Source organism: Danio aesculapii, chromosome 25, assembly GCF_903798145.1.
Source record: "Danio aesculapii chromosome 25, fDanAes4.1, whole genome shotgun sequence".
In the NCBI taxonomy this organism is placed as follows: domain Eukaryota; kingdom Metazoa; phylum Chordata; class Actinopteri; order Cypriniformes; family Danionidae; genus Danio; species Danio aesculapii.
In genome coordinates, this window is record NC_079459.1 from 33,246,870 (window position 1) to 33,267,787 (window position 20,918).

The following is a 20,918-nucleotide window of genomic DNA, read 5'->3' on the forward strand; positions in this document are numbered from 1 at the left end:
ACTGTGTGACCAGTGTACGTTGACACCTCTAGTGTTTAACATAAGAAAAAAAAAACTCAAACAGGTTTGGAATCACTTGAAAATGAGAAAATTGTCATTTTTGGGTGAACTATCCCTTTAAACCTTTTTAAAATGCTTATTTGTCAACTCAGGCTCATTATGGATATGTACCCCTGCATACATTTCTAGACAGCGATTAATATGTCCCAGGAGCTAGGTTTTTTTGCTGTTTTTGTTTTCATGAATCCACCAGAGGCCGCTGTGTACGCTTTTTCAGACCTCAAATTATTCTTGCAAGTGTCATTCATGCCTGGGTAAATCCATCAGACCCACCCCCTTCGCCAAACCCAACCGACAGTGTTTTCAAAAACCGCATGATTTTTACCACGTTTTCAGATCTTACCACAGTCTCACCCTGTTTTTTACTTTGTTTATTATTTTATTTTATTTATTTTATTTTTTGTTTTTTTTACCTGCTTTCTGGAACTGTTCTTCACCAGACTCGAACCCCGTCATCGCGGTCAACTCCTCTCTGCATCTCAAGTCCACCGGTGTATGCGACGAGCCACTGGGAAAACTGGTAATAGCGAAAAAAGCCGTCCACAAGGAGGTAAGCGGTCAGCTGGTAGCGTGAAAAGAAACAGAGGTGTTCATTTTATAGATGAAATGCATCCATCTGTTCCTCTGGCTACATAATTTGCGCTCTCCAGAAATGTACACAGGGGTACCTATTCACAATGAGCCTGTGTTGTTATTTGTTGAACCTCAGATCATGGTTGCCAAGTCCATGATTTTCCTATGCAATTGGGTTACTTTTACAGTACATTTAACACTAAAACAGGATATTTTGATGTGTTTTAGATGACATAGCAACAGATTTCAGCTCCCATCCTACATTTTCTCTCATTAAAAAGGCCATTTCACTCACAGCTGAAGCTAAAATTGTTAAGCTCTCATGTGAAATTGTAATTATTTTTTAAATATTCCCCATGTGATATTTAACAGAGGACAGCATTTTCACAGTATTTCCTATTATATTTTTCATCAGAAGAAAGTCCTATATTTTCATTTTAGCTGGAATAAAATCTGTTTTTACATTTTTTTTATATATATAATTTTTAAGGTCAATATTATTAGACCCCTTCAGATTTTTTGATTGGCTACAGAAACAAACCACTGTTGTCCAATGACTTTCCTATTTAACATAACTTGCCAATTAATCCAATTAACCTATTTAAGCCATTAAATTACACTTTAAATACTATATCTTGCAAAATAACTAGTAAAATATTATGTACTGTCATGACAAAAAAAAAATATTAAATGATTATGTTTAAAAAACGTTGAAAAAAACGTTGAAAAAACGTTAAAAAGACGTTTTTTAACTAACGTTTCAGCAGAATTTCACAATTTCTTAGTGTGTACATAATACTAGTACTACAAATCATTTTATAGTATATAATTCTACTATATAGTGATGTATATAACTGTATTTTAGATATATAGTTGAAGTCAGAATTATTAGCCCTCTTTTGAATTATTATTATTATTTTTTTTTATATTTCCCAAATTATGTTTAACAGAGCAAGGAAATTTTCACAGTATGTCTGATAATTTTTTTTCTGCTGGAGAAAGTCTTATTTGTTTTATTTCGGCTAGAATAAAAGCAGTTTTTAATTTTGTATTAATCAATTTAGGGTCAATATTATGAGCCCCTTTAAGCTATATTTTTTCGACTGTCTACAGAACAAACCATCGTTATACAATAACTTGCCTAATTACTCTAACCTGCCTAGTTAACCTAATTAACCTAGTTAAGCATTTAGATGTCACTTTAAGCTATATAGAAGTGTCTTGAAGAATATCTAGTCAAATATTATTTACTGTCATCATGACAAAGACTAAATAAATCAGTTATTAGAGATGAGTTATTAAAACTATTATGATTAGAAATGTGTTGAAGAAATCTGCTCTCCGTTAAACAGAAATTAGGGGAAAAAATAAACCGGGGGGCTAATAGTTCTGACTTCAACTGTATATCACTACTATTAGGATGACTTTTCTAATGCAGACCCGTCAACCCAACGATCCCTGAAGAGCCTATGTTAAAATAATTAAAATGTGTAATTAAACCTACCTTTCGTCCAATCAGGTTCCACAGCCTCACGCAGCAGTATTTCCGCAAAGCAGATGGAATCATCGCTATGTATGATGTCACTCATCAATCATCATTCACGGCTGTCCGTCATTGGTTGGATCAAGTGCAGGTGAAAATACCTAGCTTGCTCTAGATTGGGCACCTGAAAACAGAAAGATCTTGAATATTTCAACGTGAAAGAAAGTTTAATCTCAGTCAAACTAAAAACAGTCTTAGTTTTTACAAATATTTAAAGATGAACCATGGTTTATTATAGTTAATGTGTAGTATTCATAAATACATGTGTAAGATTTATTATCATTTGTATAACTAAAGTTTTAATACAAATACCCTGGTTGAACTAATGTTAGTGGAGCAAAACTATGGTTATTTTTGCAGGAGTAAACACAAGGTAAAAAAATCATATTTCTATATCAGTGTTTCCCAACCATGTTCCTGAAGGCACACCAACAGTACACATTTTCAACCTCTCCCTAATCAAACACACCTGAATCAACTTATCATAACATCAGAAGAGACTCCAACACCTGAAGTTAATGGGTCAGAAAAGGGAGACATCCAAAATATGTACTGTTGGTGTGCCTCCGGGAACAGGGTTGGGAAACACTGCTCTATATCAACAAAAAAGGGGATAGTTCACACCAAACTGAAAATGCTGTCATCATTTATTTACCTTCGTGTTGTTTAAATATGTTGTGAAGAACGTTGGTAACCAGACTCTTTTTGCTCTTCAATAAACGATTATAACTGAAATGTATTAAACTGTAAATATATATAAATAACAGTTCAGATGCAACCTCTGAAAAAAAGTGAGTGAAATATATGTTCAATACAAATCAAATACAACATTTCTTAATTAAGCTACCTTTCGATTGTGTATATCTAACGTGATTCATTCATTTGTTTTAAATAATAATGGTGGCACGGTGGCTCAGTGGTTAGCACTGTCGCCTCACAGCAAGAAGGTCCCCGTGTTGACGTGGGTTTCCTCTGGGTGCTGCAGTTTCCCCCACAGCCCAAACACAGGTGAATTGACTAAACTAAATTGGCCATAGTGTATGTGTGTGTGTAGATGCATATGGGTGCTTCCCGGAAACACATGCTGATATAGTTGGCTGTTCATTCCACTGTGGTGACCCCCTGGTGAATAAAGGGACTAAGCTGAAGGAAAATGAATGAATGACGTGAAATTGGCCATAGTGTATGTGTGTGTGTGAATGAGTGTCTATGGCTGTTTCCCACTACTGGGTTGCGACTGGAAGGGCATCGACTTTGTTAAACATATGCTGGAATAGTTGGCGATTCATTCCGCTGTGGTGACCCCTTGTGAATAAAGCGACTAAGCCGAAGGAAAATGAATGAATGATATGAAATTGGCCACAGTGTATGTGTGTGAATGAGTTTGTATGGATGTTTCCCAGTACTGGGTTGCAGCAGGAAGGGTATCCGCTGCCTAAAACTTATGCTGGAATAGTTGGCGGTTTATTCTGCTGTGGTTAATAAAGGGACTAAGCTGAAGGAAAATGAATGAATGATGTGAAATTGGCCATAGTGTATGTGTGTGTGTGAATGAGTGTCTATGGCTGTTTCCCACTACTAGGTTGCGACTGGAAGGGCATCCACTTTGTTAAACATATGCTGAATAAGTTGGCGGTTCATTCCGCTGTGGTGACCCCTGGTGATTAAAGGGACTAAGCTGAAGGAAAATGAATAAATGACAAAATTGGCCATAGTGTATGTGTGTGTGTGCATGAGTGTGTATGGGTGTTTCCTAGTACTGGGTTGCAGCTGGAAGGGCATCCACTTTGTTAAACATATGCTGGAATAGTTGGCGATTCATTCCGCTGTGGTGACCCCTGGTGAATAAAGCGAGTAAGCCGAAGGAAAATGAATGAATATGAAATTGGCCATAGTGTATGTGTGTGTGTGAATGAGTGTGTATGGATGTTTCCCAGTACTGGGTTGCAGCTGGAAGGGCAACTTACATTACAAGTAGGGCTGATCATGTAATGCAGCACAGCCTAATTTGCATACAGGTGTGCTTATGCTGATTTGCATACCGGTCTGTGAGTGGCTGTTTAGCATGTGCTGTAATCTGTTTGTGTTTGTGCCTGTGATTGGTTTATGGGATTAACCATATTGGTCCCCACAACTATAGCAATACCAGTAATGTTTGATCTTGTGGGAATGTCTGTGTGTGTGTGATTGACAGGACAGGATGGCAGAGGGGGCGTGTCTGATGTTATTGGGTAATAAGACAGACGTGGCGGCGAGCGCAGACAGGAGGGAGGTCAGTGGAGCACAGGGACACAAGCTGGCGGAGGTTTGCACTCATCTCAGCTCATTTGCATGCGCCGGTGTGTGTGTGTGCGTGTGTATAATGAGTTCTGATGGTGTGTGTGTTACAGCAGTACCAGGCCGAGTTCTACGAGTGCAGCGCTAAGACTGGACATCAGGTGGAAGAGGCCATGACGCACCTGACCAGGTGTGAAGTCATATTTCATCATTAAAAAATAGCAATAAATAAATAATAATTTCATCATATTCATGAAAGTTAAGACATTCAGCTTTTTTTATTTCGTGATTATAATAGAAATGCCCCTCTTTTGCAGAACAGAATAATAATGGTGATGATAATAACTATAATATATTAAATATAATAATTTATATCAATAATTAAAACGTAATAACATATATTTAGTGAAGTTTCACAAACTAATTTCCAGAGGAGCACGTGATATGATTGACTGCAGCTGGTCACCTATCTATAATCATTAGTTAGCCAATCAGATTAATCCAAACTCACTATAAGTAGCCTAATTAGAACTACTCTCTTCGTTTTCCGAAGAAACCCCCCATCCACCCCTTCTCCTCCTTTACCACGGGGAGCTCTCGAGAACCACCTGATCTCGTACTCCCCTCACATGCTCTATGGACCAGGCGGGAGCCCTGGGCTCACCTATCTCTGAGCTCAGGGTTCTCTCCCGGGACAGCATGCCAAACCTGCTAACAGTTGTCAAACAATATCTAAGTGTGAACTCTTGAAAAATAATAATAATAATGTTGAATTCTGAAACTGGATTAAAATAATAGCTAATATTTGCTGAATAGGGCGTCAGTGGGTAGCATGATCGCCTCACAGCCAGAAGGTCACTGGTTCGAGTCCCGGCTGGACCAGTTGGCGTTTCTGTGTGGAGTTTGCATGTTCTCCTCGTGTTGGCATGGGTTTCCTCCGGGTGCTCCGGTTTCCCCCACAGTCCAAACACATGTGCTATAGGGAAATTGAAGAAACTAAATTGGCTGTAGTGTATGAGTGTGTGAATAAGAGTGTATGGGTGTTTCCCAGTGCTGGGTTGCAGCTGGAAGGGCATTCATTCATTTTCTTTTTGGCTTAGTCCCTTTATTAATCCGGGGTCGCCACAGCGGAATGAACCGCCAACTTATCCAGCACGTTTTATGCAGCGAATGCCCTTCCAGCTGCAACCCATCACTGGGAATCATCCATACACACTCACTCACACTCATACACTTTAAACAGTTTAGCTTACCCAATTCACCTGTACTGCATGTCTTTGGACTGTGGGGGAGACCGGAGCACCCGGAGGAAACCCACACGAACGCAGGGAGAACATGCAAACTCCACACAGAAATGCCAACTGGTCCAGCCGGGACTCAAACCAGCGACCTTCTTGCTGTGAGGCGACAGCACTACCTACTGCACCACTGTGCTGCTGGAAGGGCATCCACTGTGTAAACATATGCTGGATAAGTTGGTGGTTCATTCCGCTGTGGCGGCCGTTAATTAATAAAAGGACTAAGCTGAAAAAGAAAATGAATGAATGAATTTGCTGAATATATTATTATAATTGTCTATTTTCTAAGCAATTAAAAAAATTATAATAATAACAATAAATAATGTAATTTAAAAAAAATAACTATTTATTGATGATGAAAACAGCAACAATTTTAATGGAATTAATTTGATATTATTTACGTTTATGAAACTACATTAAAAAACTGTTTTATTTTGGGATCAAAAGAGAAACCTCTTTTATCAAAACACTTTTTTAGTGGAGTACATGAAATAAAAAGTCAATATTAATTTATAGAATTTAATCACATTTAAATATTAATACAAAAAAAAAATGTGAAATCAAATATAAAAATACAAATCTGAGGTAAAACTGTTGAATTCTCTCTGTTTTAGATTACTCGCCTCTCAGCAGGACAAGCAGTGCCAGTCTGCGCTCCGCCTGGATGCCTCAGCCAATGGAGGGCGCTGCTGCAAATAAACTCATGAATATTAATTTACGTAAAAGACTAGACGCTAAAGAAGAATTTACGTAAAAGTGTATACTGTAAATATTCATAAGATTTAAGAACTAGATCTTCTAACCAAGATATCATTCAGTTAAAGTTATTATTCAGTTAAAGTTATTATCTTAATTATTTAATTTTCTTGACTTTAAAACAGCAACTTGTTACAAAAACTAGACATATCTAGTGCTTATTTAAACGTTTTTATTGACAAATAGCATAGCATCCTTGTCTGATGTTACAATTAGAAATTAAGAGTTAACTCAATTAATTTAATAATTCATTTTTAAAAATCTCATGTTTTATGTTGGGCTTACAATTGTAAAAATACACACACACACTCACATGCACGCACGCACGCACGCACGCACGCACAAACACACGCACACACACACACACACATGATAAACATGATATATTGAAATTACTGGAGCTTTTTAAGTAATTTTCCTGAAATCACGTGTTTACATTGAGAATTGAAGTGTTCAACTGCAAAAAAAATTGATTTCTGAAAATGTTTACGACTTAAACCCTTCAAATATTTATGTATTTTTATTTATATTACTATTAGTATTATAATATGATTGTATTGTTATTAATATTTTATTAGTATTTGTAGGCCTTTTTTCGGAAAAGCCAATTAAATGTGTGCGTGTGTGTGTGTGTGTGTGTGTGTGTGTGTGTGTGTGTGTGCGCGTGTGTGTGTGTGTGTGTGTGTGTGTGTGTGTGTGTATACATAAGCAGTTTTCTATTTAAATACAGTACATAAATACTACGTTTTGGGACTGGAGCAATTAATATTACTGTGTTGAACATACTGTACTACGGCTTTGTATTCTGGGTAAATTTCACCTTCATAAAGCCAAAACTATTCACCATAAACTGAATGTCACTGTGTTTTCAATTGATTTGAATTTGCTTTTTACATATTTGACATTTGCTTTTACATCTTTTACATTTAAGAACGAAAAAAACATTTAAAATGTTTAACACTCTTGTTTAACATTGTATTATAAAATGTGCTGTACTTTCTATCTTTTTTTGTCCCATGTGATATTGTTGTCTGAATACCCCCTGTGAAATGATGAAATGTTTAATAGTTATATTTCTAAATTGGAATTAAAATAACAATAATAACAATAATAATAATAATAATAATAATAATAATAATAATAATAATAATGTCCTACAGCGCTCCCTCTCGGTATTTTGTTGTATTGTCGGAGCGCGGGTATGACGTCACGTGCACCCGCTGCGCGCCCCCTTGGCACAAGCCCCCTGAAGCGCGCACTCGAGCAATGTCCACAACAAACGCGGACAGAAGGACAACTGGAGGAAAAGCGGACTGTCAAACACTATTTTAAAATAAGATCTACAGCAGAAACATATATTTAATCACGTCCTCAGGTGAGTGCGCTGTTTCAAACACGATTACTTTTATTATTGTTTCGAAATCTGTCTTCTGGAGCGCCAAAATGGGCAGCATTTATATTCTAGTTTGATTTATGAGATTATGTAGGAAAATAAATCAGACTTTTGTTTTTAACCGCACTTTTTAAACGAAGAAAAGTCGTATTTTATATATATTTTTATGTTAAATTCATTTGAATACATTTGTTTTACGTTGAAAAGCCTCAGAAGCACTTAAATGATCAATAACGTTATATATCTTCTGGTGTGATTTATGAGTTTATGTCAGCAAATAAATCAGACTTTTGTTTTTAACCGCGAAAATAATTTATACTTTTTTATTTTTATTCGTTTGAATATATTTGTTTTTTGTTTAAAAGCATCTGTAGTGCTTAAATGATCAATATTTACTGATTTATGAGTTTATCTAAACAAATAAATTAGACTTTTGTTTTTAACAGCACTTTTACCCTCGAAAATAAAATGGTATTATTCGGGATTTGTTTACGTTACTCCTTTGATCGCATGTCTGTCGTTTAAAAGCCTCAACAACCTACAAGTAATATTGGTTTTAACTTAATACGCTGAATTGATGCTCTTTATATATAGATTGTTGTATTGGGATACCCTGTCGGGTAACAGGATCTGTAATAAATTGCTCAGATGGTGAGGTGTGACGGATTTAATATCAACCAGGAGACATGAACACACTATCAGCCCTGACATGTACATTATGAGACACAGACGATGCTTAGAAAATGCACATCTCTCTCAGTAATATACTCATATGGTGACCAGACTCAAACAAAACAAGTTCCTGAAAAACATGTTCTAAGGTTTAAGCATTAATAGGGTAAATATTAAATGCTATTTGAAGAAATTGTTATATATATATATATATATATATATATATATATATATATATATATATATATATATATATATATATATATATATATATATATATATACATACATATACACAGTTGAAGTCAGATTTATCAGCCCCCCTGAATTATTTTCCCCCAAAGATTTTTTTCCAACACATTTCTAATCATAATAGTTTTAATAACTCATCAAACTGATTTATTTTATCTTTGCCATGAGTACAGTAAATAATATTTGACTATATATTTTTCAAGACAATTCTATACAGCTTAAAGTGACATTTAAAAGCTTAACTAGGTTAACTAGGCAGGAAATTGGGTTAACTAGGCAGGAAAAAAATTGCTTAAATGGGCTAATAATTTTGTCCCTAAAATGGTTTTTAAAAAATTAAAAACTGCTTTTATTCTAGCCGAAATAAAACAAATAAGACTTTCTCCAGAAGAAAAAATATTATCAGACATACTGTGAACATTTCCTTTCTTTGTAAACATAATTTGGGAAATACTAAAGAAAAAAAAAATCAAAAGGGGGCTAATAATTCTGACTTCAACTGGAACTATATATTATAAGCTGTATATTATATATAATTTTTTTTAGCAGTTGTCGATTAATTACAAAAGGATCATAAAGGAACAAACAAAACAATAAATAAAATGTTACTGTGGTATGTTATTATTGCATGACCAATTTATTTACAATTTTCTATTACAATGGGATCTGCAAAAATACCTCATTGACTGAATAAAATAATACAGTTTGAATATTTGGCAAATATATTAAAACCATATATACAGATAACAAATATAATTTTCATGAATGGATTTAAGTCATATTATATTTTATCATATTTAAACAGTAAGAAAAAAATATATAGAATAAATTATAGGCGATATACAGTAGAAGATAGAATTATTAGCCCTCTTGAATTATTCGCCCCCTGTTTATTTTTTACCCCAATTTCTGTTTAACAGAGAGCAGATTTTTTTCAACACATTTCTAAACATAATAGTTTAATAACTCATGTTTAATAACTGATTTATTTTATCTTTGTCATGATGACAGTAAATAATATTTGACTAGATATTTTTCAAGATACTAGTATTCAGCTTAAAGTGACATTTAAAGGCTTAACTAGGTTAATTAGGGTAACTAGGCAGGTTAGGGTAATTAGGCAAGTTATTGTATAATGATGGTTTGTGCTGTAGACTAACAAAAAATATAGCTTAAAGGGGCTAATAATATTGACCTTAAAATGGATTTTAAAAAATTGAAACCTGCTTTTATTCTAGCTGAAATAAAACAAATAAGACTTTCTCCAGAAGAAAAAATATTATCAGACATACTGTGAAAATTTCCTTGCTCTGTTAAACATCATTTGGGAAATATTTAAAAAATAAAAATCAAAGGGGGGCTAATAATTCTGACTTCAACTGTATATTAAGCTGTTCTTATTACAGTGTAGCTATGCATTGAATTACTAAGTAATTAAATTAATTACAATTATTCAGAAAATTATTAGGCTAGAGTTATAATACATGTTAGGTTGAGAATTAGTCGTATGTAATTATGCATAACTAACTGTAATTACTATAGTAAGTATACAAGGAACACCTCAAGATAAGGTTACCAAATGATGTTTTTACAGAATATAATAGATCAAGCACAAAATAACAAAATAATAATCAAATAAAACAATTGAATTAAACAAAACTATTCAAAACTGACTCAAACAAATGTTTTATATTATTTGTATATTTCTATTTTACTAAACATTAACCAGAACAAAAGTAAACATTTAAAAAGTGTCATTTTAAAGCGTTTTTTTATAGCATTTCATAATCAATGCCAAGAAACTTCATTAACTGAACAACAATAATAGAGTTAAAATGCAATTTTCTATTTATTTACAGTCAGCAGCGTGTCAGTAAACAGACAGGCGTAAAAACTCAAGCCTGCAGCGTGTCAGCGAGTGGCGTCTGCAGTTATATCTGCTCACAGAGGCGTTGGGGTGAGGTTACAGTAGTAAAAGTTCTGTGACTCACTCATCCTGTGACTGCAGCATTTGGACCGTCACAGATCCTGATTCTGACTAAAAACACTTTCCGCTTCCACACCCTCTTCCCTCATCTGTCTGAAATTAGCTGTGCACATTTATTTAGCCTGGAGAGATTTCAGTCTATTTACTTTAGTGAACATCAGGGTTCCCCTCAGGTCATGGATCTATAAGGTCCAGACATTGACAGTCAGGGGGTTATTACACTTTTTTTATTAAGGTAATGGTTTTTTGTTTCTGTAGGTCTGTATTTCAGAGGTCGCCACAGCGGAATGAACCGCCAACTATTCCGGCATATGTTTTATGCAGCGAATGCCCTTCCAGCTGCAACCCAGTACTGGGAAACACTTTCCATTTTTCAAAATGCTATTTTTTTTATAGCGATTTAGACTTTTTTCTCATGTTTTTTTGCTTATTGTTATCTTACTCTATTTTTTGTGGTATTTTATTTATTTTCCGGTGACACTGATGAAGGCTAACGGCTGAAATGTTTCTTTTTTCTTTTCTCCTGATTGATTTCATAAATCATTGAGTGTGGACCGGCGGCACAGTGGCTAGCACTGTCGCCTCACAGTAAAAAGGTCGCTGGTTTGAGTCCCAGCTGGACCAGTTGGCATTTCAGTGTGGAGTTTGCATGTTCTCCTCATGTTGGCGTGGGTTTCCTCCAGGTGCTCCGGTTTTTCCTTCACAGTCCAAACACATGCAGTGAATTGGGTTAATAAAATTGGCTGTAGTGTGTGAGTGCGTGTGTGAATGTGAGTATAGGTGTTTCCCAGTACTCAGTTGCAGCTGGAAGGGCATCCGCTGCATAAAACATATGCAGAAATAGTTGGCGGTTCCTTCCGCTGTGGCGACCCCAAAAAAGGGACTAAAGGCCGGCTCACACTGTGCGTTTTAATTTATTTTATAATCCTGAACGATTGTAACGTCAGACTGCAGGAACACGGCTCCCATGTCACACTGTAAGATCTCAGCCGTCATAATGTCAGACTGAACGACAATAAAGACATGCCAAACACGGAAGAAAACTCCCCTGGAATTTGACGTCACTCACCCATGACACTTTCACTATCCTGCGTTCTGAAATGATTCCTCACATTAAACATGAGCAATCTGTAGCGGCCATTTTGCACACAGCGTGTCTCAATAATAAAACCTGGAAGAGAAATACTGTTTGGACATTTCCCCGCGGTCATTTCAATTGTCGCATGGATTGCGTCATCAGATTCACCGATCCTATTAGTTCTTGGATTGTCGCTCATCGCAGCTGTTCTCACACTGCAGGAAAGTGTCTGAAATCTTCTGACACTGCCAGAATTTCATCAGAGGAAAAATCTGATCACAACGACATTAAGCAGCTGTCTGTAAACATGTCCAAACATCGATCAAAGATCACAGATTTCAGCCCAGGATTTCAGGAATCTTTTAGGATTTCCCAAATTTGTCTCAGATGACAAAATCATTGCTGAAATCTCACGGTGTGAGCAGGGCTTTAGCCGAATGAATGAATGAATGAGTGTGGACCTTCACTGTAAAAATTAACAGTTCCTGTATTTTGTGATTACAAGTGTTTTCTGTTTATTTGCGGTTGTGAATTGCATCATGGGACCTCGATCTCTGCTATGTCGACTTTTGATGTTGAAAACTTGATTGATATTGAAAACTACAATTAAAAAAGTGACTTTTATTGACATTTTAGTAGTTTGAAATAATGTATTATATATAATACATTATATTAAGATATAATATCTAGAGAAATAAGTCTTTAAAATAAAATAAACCACTTTAAACTATTACATTTTAACTATTACATTTACTATTAAATTTTAATAAAAGTCATTTTTTTAACTTTTTAAAGTTAAAAGTTGTTGGAAGGAAGATTAAGCTCCCATTATGCAATTCAAAAGCATAAATAAACAGGGAAAAATAAAAACATGAATAAAAAAATATGGACAACTGCTGGTACTTATCTGGAAGAGTGCGGTGATTTACATTTGATTTCTTTACTAGCGATCAAATATATTAAAACAATATGATAAAATTACAGTTTAACACATCAAATCAAGCAGGATGTGTGTTTTTTACTAATAAATAATGGAAGTAAATGAAATCAGAGGTCTGAACTGATCTAATGTAAAAAATAAGGAGTATGGGTTATTTAAATTCAGCTTTTAGTCAGTAAATATAAGGAAAGAATCAGGAAATTTGACATTTTGCTTTGAATGGGAATCCTGTAATTACAACATATTCAGTGAATCAGGCTATGCTCACAAATGTTAGTTTTGCTGTATAGTTTCATATATTGTGTGTAAAGTTGGCTTGAAATGAAAGTCCAGCCTCTCGGGGGATGTTAGCCTGGATTCATGGCTTTACTCAGACCTGTCAAGTAAATGCCATCTTGAAAGAGTTTGCGAAATCTCTCACTGTTTCAGGATGGCAGATGCGGAGGAAAAAACCAATAGCTGTGGGACAGTATGCCTCAAATACCTTCTGTTCGTCTTCAATCTTCTCTTTTGGGTGAGTTTGAACTTTGCTTTGATCCCTGTTAGCCAATGTCACTCTGACCTGTTGGAAACCAGACAAAAAAATTAAAATAAATAAATAAAAATCAACATGGTATGTTTATGTATTAATTGTTCAAGTGTGTGTACGGAAACCTTTTTAAAAAATTAAACCATGTCTATAAAACCTTGTAGACAAACTTTTTTTAAACTTATAATCAAAAAATGTAAGAGACATTAAATCACTTCTTTTAAAGTGATGCACAAAATATCAGGAACCATATCGGTATCGGCTGATAACATTAAAAATAAAATTCATTATTGGACTATTGGGGTGTTGAAAAAATTTATTGTTTCTTAGGAGCACCGTGATGCAGACGTAGACATCGGTTCAGTAATAGATCATAACCAGTTATTACGTACTGACGTCATTTATCTCATATGCGCTATACTGTGGTAGCTTACTATGGCGATGGAGGCAAGCGCGAGTAATTAAAACACCCGAACTACTTAAAAATGCAGAAACTCTGCACATTTCACTGCGTGTGAGTTTGCTGGACAGTCTTTCACTGACACTGAAGTTACAGCAGAACCAGGAGACACTATTTCACTGCTACAGGGAGAAAATGAAAGTGAACTCCATATATATATGGTCCTCCAGGAACGTGGTTGAGAAACACTGATGTAGAATGATTTTTTTGTGTGAGGGTCTCAAATTTTTGCAGAGAAAAATCCAAAAGATGCGACTTATTTCCAATTTTTCGAATATATTCTAATCAAAGAACGTATTTTCACTCGGAGTATTTTGGGGCATTACATCACGTCCAGTTTTTTGAAGTGATGCACAATATATTGGCTGATATCATATCAGTAGCCATATCGGCTGATCAAATTTTATAAAAGAATAAAACTTTTAATGTTAGCATTATCATCCCAATATGAAAATTAATCATTGAAATACAAATAATAAATTAAGACTTTACTAGACCGTCTATAAAATCATGGAGACTGAATTTTGTGTGAAGGATTTTAGTTTTTGCAGGGAAAAGATGTGACTTATTTACATTTTAATTACTAAGCAAAGAATGAAAAAGAAAGTATATATGGGCATTAAATCATATTCAGGCTTTTGTGTCAGATATCTGCTGATGGGATTTGATTGGTGTCTTGCATACGCAGTAGATGTTTACAAAAAAAGAGCACTTCAGAATTGTAATTTGTTAATGAAGAATTGTGATTTGTTTGTTGTAGAATCTAGATGTGTCAACTTCAAACTTTTAAAATAAAATCATTTGTCTCCTGTATTTTTTTTAAATGTTATGAGGTGAAAATATGAAAACTTCGGTGAATTCTCCTTATGAAGCATGAATAATAGTTGCTGGCTGCAGTTCACTTCATGGCCACCGGTGTCGCTAATGACAAATATTTTTGAATTCAACACATAGGCTGTGTCCGAAATCGGATACTTCCATACTATGTAGTACGCTAAAACGTACGCTAGTATGTGAGCCAAGTAGCATGTTGGAATTCATAGAGTTTGAAAAACAGTATGCGAGAAGTACTCGGATATCCTATTACTTCTGGCGAGATTCTGAAGTGTGCATGCGATCGACACTACGCTATCCCATGATGCACCACATGAGAATTCATGCGTATCAGTGAAGCGACGCAACTGACGTGGGTAGGTCACGTGATCATGACAAAATGGTGAATGCAGTTCCATTCATACTAACATTTATACTGGCGAGATCACATGAACGTACTTTTGTCACGTTTGTCATGTTCACGTTTTGAACGGTCGAGGAGTAAATTCAAATGCAGTACCTACTGAGTAGTAGGCGATTTCGGATGCAGCTATAGTCTTATTTTCACTAAACCTGTTCAGAAACAAACTTCGGAGCTGATTTTCTTTCCAAGCATCCACAATATTGTTTTATTGTACTGCTAATCATATCATGTCCTCCTAGTTGGCAGGTGGCGCTGTGATGGCAGTGGGGATATGGACTCTGGTGGATAAAAGCGACTACATCAGCCTTCTGTCCTCCAACACCTACATGGTCGCAGCCTTCATTTTGATTGGCGCAGGTGCTGTCGTCGTGTTCACCGGGATTTTGGGCTGCTGCGCCACTATCAGGGAACAAAGAAGTCTTCTTATAGTGGTGAGAGTGCATCATGGGTAATGCTATGACTGAAAGCAGATACGTTTGACAGCAATTCAAAACCATGATGCTAATGTTGCTAATTTGTTTTGAGTGATTTCCAGGGTGTAGTTGTGTGGTTGCTAAGGTGACATGAGGGTTTTCAATTGTTGCTTCATTGTTGTTACTAGGTGTAGCTGTGTGCTGGTTACTAAGGTGATACTGTATGTGGGCTTTCAAGTGTTGCTATGTTGTTGTTATAGCGTTCTTGCCAGGTGTAGCTATGTTGTTACGGTGTTGTTACCAGGTGCAGCTGTGTGGTTGTTGATTTGAGTGTTTTAAAATCTGAGTGGATCCTTAGGTGATATTATGATATTATTTACAGAGTGTAGCTGTGTGGTTGCTAAGGTGATCTGAATTTTTTTAATCTGAGTGTATTCAGTGTTGCCAGATGTAGCTGGCTGATTCCAGACCAAAATCTAAAACCTGCTGAAATACAAAGAGACCAAAGTGTGTGAAGGGGGGGTGGGGGGTGGGGGGGTGTCTGATGGTCGCCAAAATCACACTATGTGGGGTGGGGTGGGGACGGTCCCTACGTTACAGGGGGCGCCCAATCTGGCAACACTGAGTATTTTCTTGTTTGTTGACAGAGCATGGCAGTGTAGCTGTTAAGGTTTTCTGAGCATTTTAAAGAGTTGCTTTGTTGTTTCTAGCGTATTTTGTGTGGTTGTCAGGGTTTAGCTATGCTGTTGCTAAGATTAGATTAGATTCAACTTTATTGTCATTACACATGTACAAGTACAAGGCAACGAAATGCAGTTTCGGTCTAACCAGCAGTGCAATAGCAGCAAGTGCAGGATACAGGTATAAGTTATAAAGTGCAGTTATAGAAAAACTATGGTGATATTTACAGATGGATGTTCTATCAACATTATATACAGGTTGTATTAGCTATGAACAGATTTACAATAAATGAATATATGTACAGGATGCTATTAATAGCAGAAGTGTGTAGACAGATTTATTCATTTAAATTACAAATGTTCATGTGCAGTGGGTATGTACAGTTCAAATAAATGAATCAGAGCAATGAATATGTGCAAACTTTAAATGTGCAAATGTTAAATAGTGCAGTGATTGTGAGGAGTATAAGTTAGAGGAGTGTGGGGGGTGTATTGGGGGGCAAAAGAGTCAGTGAGGGGCAGAGTTCAAAAGGGAGACAGCTCTGGGGAAAAAGCTGTTCCTCAGTCTGCTGGTTTTTGTCCGGGGGAACTTGAAGCGCCAGCCGGAAGGCAGGAGAGAAAACAGTCTGTGAGCAGGGTGAGAGGTGTCCTTAAGAATACTGCGTGCTCTGTGCAGAGTGTTTCTTCTGGATGTCCTCATTGTCTGGCAGTGTAGTCCCTGTGATGCGTTGGGCAGTTTTCACCACCCGCTGCAGTGCCTTACGCTCAGCAACAGAGCAGCTTCCATACCAGACTGTGACGCAGTTGGTCAGGATGCTTTCTATTGTGCAGCGGTAGAAGTTCACAAAGACAGCTGATGAAAGCTGGTTCTTCTTAAGTTGCCTCAAGAAGAATAGGCGCTGGTGAGCATCTACTGTGCTCCTGTTGCCACGGTAGGCAAACTGATGTGGGTCCAGTGTGGATGGCAGAGAGTCTTTCAGGTGTGCCAGGACCAACCGCTCGAAGCACTTCATGATGATGGGTGTGAGTGCTACAGGGCGGTAGTCATTCAGGCATGTTGGGCTGGAGTATTTGGGCACTGGCACAATAGAGGTGGTTTTAAAGCATGTTGGCACAGTTGCTAGGTTAAGCGACAGGTTGAAAATGTCTGTGAATACCCCAGCGAGCTGCACATGCTTTGAGGACGCGCCCAGGAATACCGTCTGGTCCAGCAGCCTTATGCACATTGATCCAACTCAGTGCGATGTAGACTTCTGTGGAGGTGAGTGTGATAGGTGAGTGGTCGGTTGAGGAATTGTTCCTGGTGTAGGGTTCTGTATTGTCTCTTTCAAAGCAGGCATAAAAGTCATTTAGCTCGTTCAGGAAGGAGACATTTGTGGCTGTGGGGGTGGACAGGCTGGGTTTGTAGTTGCTGATGGCCTGGATGCCCTGCCACATGCTCCTCTAGCTTTAGCTTGTAACAGTGCTTGGCCTTTTTGATGCCCCTCTTCAGATTAGCCCTGGAAGTGCTGTAGGCCTGTACATCCCCTGATCTGAAGGCAGTGTTGCGTGCCTTCAGCAGGAGGCGCACCTCCTTGTTCATCCATGGCTTTTGATTTGGGTATGTGGTGATCTGTTTCTGGGTTGTAACACTGTCTATGGTGGTGTTGATATATTCCAGGACAGAGTAAGTGTAACTGTCAATGTCTGACAGATAATAAGATACTCAAGTCTGAGTGTATTCAGGGTGTTTGCCAAGCATGCTTTTATAGCGTTACAATGTTGGTTGATTGGATGTTTGTTAATTGTTACTATAATGTTAAAGTTGTTAAAGTGTTGCTGTGTAGTTGCTGAGTGTTTTAAAGAGTTGCTGTGCAGTATCTGGTGTATTCTGGGTAGTTGTCAGAGTGCAGGTGTGCTGTTTCCAAGATTTTCTAAAGTGTATTCTGTGTGATTAAATGTGTTTTCAGACTGTTTTGAAGTGTTGTTACTGTATGTGGTTGTTATGGTCTTCTGGGTTGTTGGCAAGGTGTAGATGCATGGTTGCAACAGTGTTCAGTATGTTTTTTTTAAGTATTCATGTGTGTTATGAATTTACTCAGGTCTTTTGAGTGTCTTTAGGTATTATGTGGTTTCTATGGTTTCCTGAGTGTATTAAATGTGCGACCATGTGGTTGCTAGAACGTTCTGCATGGTTGCTAGGTGGTTGCTTTTGCCTCAAGTCAAAAGATTTCCTATTTTTTTTAGCATGGGATTGGATCACTTATAATGGTGTAGGATGAGTTACATCACTTTTTGTTCTCTGTAAAATAACCCTCAGTATAATAATAATGTGGCTTGACATAGGAAACACCACCAAACAAAAGCTATTTTAACTGTAGGAAACCAAGTGAAAGGGCTTCACCCTATAAATACTTCTGGAAAACTTTAGATGAATCATCTCAGTGCAGCTGGCGATAAAATCCAACACTGCAAACTCTGCTAGACTTTATTTTGAGTGAAATATTTCGAGCAATGGACAAAGTGTACAATGTAAACACTGGATTACAGTAGCTGAATTTAGACGGTGTTGATTCCTCCACAGTGAGGATAAGAATTATTCTGGGAACGTACGGTCAAACTAACATGACTTTTTGGCGCTTTCTAAATGGCTTCAAACATGGCTACTGTATATGTGTGTCTCTTAGTTGTCTCAAAGCTGTCAACATATCAGATTTAAATAAAGACGTGTGTATCTTTAAGAGGTCAGACTTAGAAACTGAGTCATAGTTGAGGAATGACGGGCAGAGAGAGGGAGTATAGAGGAATGAGGAGGGAGTCAGTGCAGAATAGAGGAATGAAAGGAGAGTGGTGGGCCGGGAAAGGACAGAAAACAGAGGGAAAATACAGAACAAGAGAGAGAAAGATAATGCTCTTAACCTTTATCAGCTGCGTAAAATTCCTCAGATGCCACTGGTTTGCGTTTTTCAACAGCTGACGGACAGTCTTACAAAATTCTTTGTGTTTACTTATACTTGAATGTATGGAAGGCCATTTCCACCACAGGATAAACTAATAAAGGAACAATTTTGACCTAATACTCTAATTTTTCTTGCCATTCTGACTCTTTACTGTATATCTTTTTAGTTGCAAGTTTATTAGCTTTAACGCACTTCTGACTTTTATTTTTGCATTATTTCACAATTATGATTTTTTTCAGAATTGGAACTTATCTTATCATTTTGCATTTGCAAGTGTAGAAAACACTTTTTTTTTTATTTATATATATATATATATATATAATTATTTTTTCTGAATTTTCACCTTTATTTGAGAGGACAGTAGAGAGTATTGACAGGGAAGCATGGGGAGCAGAGAGAGGGGAAGGATCGGCACAGGACCGTGAGGCGGAATCGAACTCGGGTCGCCGTGAGCACCGGAGTGCATGTGTCGTCGTACTAACCACTACACCACTGGCACCGATCAGATTTTATTTTTATATATATTTTTTTACATCTTGCAATTCTGACTTTTTTTTCCAGAATTATCCAACACAAGCTCATTCTGAAAACGTACCCCTATATACATTTCTGGAGGTCGCGAATTATGTAGCCAGAAGTACGTATGGCTGCATTTTGTAATTAAAACGAAGGCTACAGGGCGGTATGACACCGTTCCTTTTCGAGCTAAATTCTTATCTCTGTATGGGTGGATTTCCCGCAGTTACCAGTTTGTCCAGTTAGCTCGGCATGTATTTTTCTGGATTGCTTTTGAAAACTGTCAGTTGGGTTTGGGGAAGTGGGTGGGCGGGTCACTCTGTGCTTTAGAAAACACTATTGGTTGGGTTTAAGAAATGAGGTTGGTGGGTCAGTCGATCGGTTAGTCAGTCAGTTGACAGCGGCCTCTGGTGGATTTACGCGAAGCTGGTTAGAATGGCACTCATGAGATAAATTTGAGGTCTGAAAAAGCGTACACAGCTGCCTCTGGTGGATTCGCGAAAGAAAAAAAAAACCCTGCAAAAAAACATACCTCCTGTGACGTATTTGGCGTCTCCAGAAATGTATATAGCAGTACATTTTCCGAATGAGGCTGGGTTGGAATTACGACTATCTCACAATTGCGAGTGTCTGCATTTTCTCACAGTTTTGATTAGGGCTGCAGCTAACGATTATTTTAATAATCAATTAATCTAACACTGAAATCGATCGATTAGTCGGATAAGAGCAGTAAAGTGGATAAGTCAGTATATATTCATATACACACACACACATCATAATGTTAGCGTTTATCCTCATCACTCAAAAGCGCAGAGAAAATAAAGGCTGTGTAACATTACATTAGTCTGTTAACATAATTTTAGCATTAGCCTTAACACGCAACACAAAACTTCTGTTGTTTACTCTGGCTGTCTTTACTTTTGTCCTTCACTGTGTGGCAAATACTCACAACACAAACAACTGAAGAAACGTGCTGCAAATTGGTCACAACACAAACAACTGAAGAAACGTGCTGCAAATTCGTCACAACACAAACAACTGAAGAAACGTGCTGCAAATTGGTCACACATCCATATCTCAGCAGGGTCCGTTGTGTTTTTGGGTCCCCTTGAAACATTTCCGTTGTGTTACTTGGTATTTGCAAGTGTCGTGACCAATTTGCAGCACATTTCTTCAGTTTGTGCTGTGGCCAATTTGCAGCACATTTCTTCAGTTGTTTGTGTTGTGGCCAATTTGCAGCACATTTCTTCAGTTGTTTGTGTTGTGCTGTCAAATTGATGAAGATCGTTTCTTTACTTGCTGATGTTTTTCGTAAT

At 37.0% G+C, this 20,918-nt stretch overlaps 2 protein-coding genes across 3 annotated transcripts in view; both read left to right on the plus strand.

The window, feature by feature from the left end:
• The window catches only part of cracr2b (calcium release activated channel regulator 2B), a 48,966-nt gene extending 41,966 nt beyond the window's left edge, over positions 1–7,000 (plus strand). Inside the window, exons 15-18 of the mRNA XM_056451993.1 lie at positions 2,153–2,267; positions 4,371–4,481; positions 4,567–4,643; positions 6,366–7,000. Coding sequence (XP_056307968.1) covers positions 2,153–2,267; positions 4,371–4,481; positions 4,567–4,643; positions 6,366–6,450 — 388 coding nt within the window. The 3' untranslated portion in view covers positions 6,451–7,000. The remainder of the gene's footprint in view (positions 1–2,152; positions 2,268–4,370; positions 4,482–4,566; positions 4,644–6,365) is intronic.
• A 749-nt stretch (positions 7,001–7,749) lies between these two features.
• Positions 7,750–20,918, plus strand: part of cd151 (CD151 molecule) — a 16,698-nt gene continuing 3,529 nt past the window's right edge. For both annotated transcript variants that reach the window (XM_056452266.1, XM_056452267.1), the window contains exons 1-3: positions 7,750–7,882; positions 13,258–13,342; positions 15,294–15,485. In XM_056452266.1, the coding sequence (XP_056308241.1) occupies positions 13,259–13,342; positions 15,294–15,485 (276 nt within the window). In that variant the 5' untranslated portion in view covers positions 7,750–7,882; position 13,258. The remainder of the gene's footprint in view (positions 7,883–13,257; positions 13,343–15,293; positions 15,486–20,918) is intronic.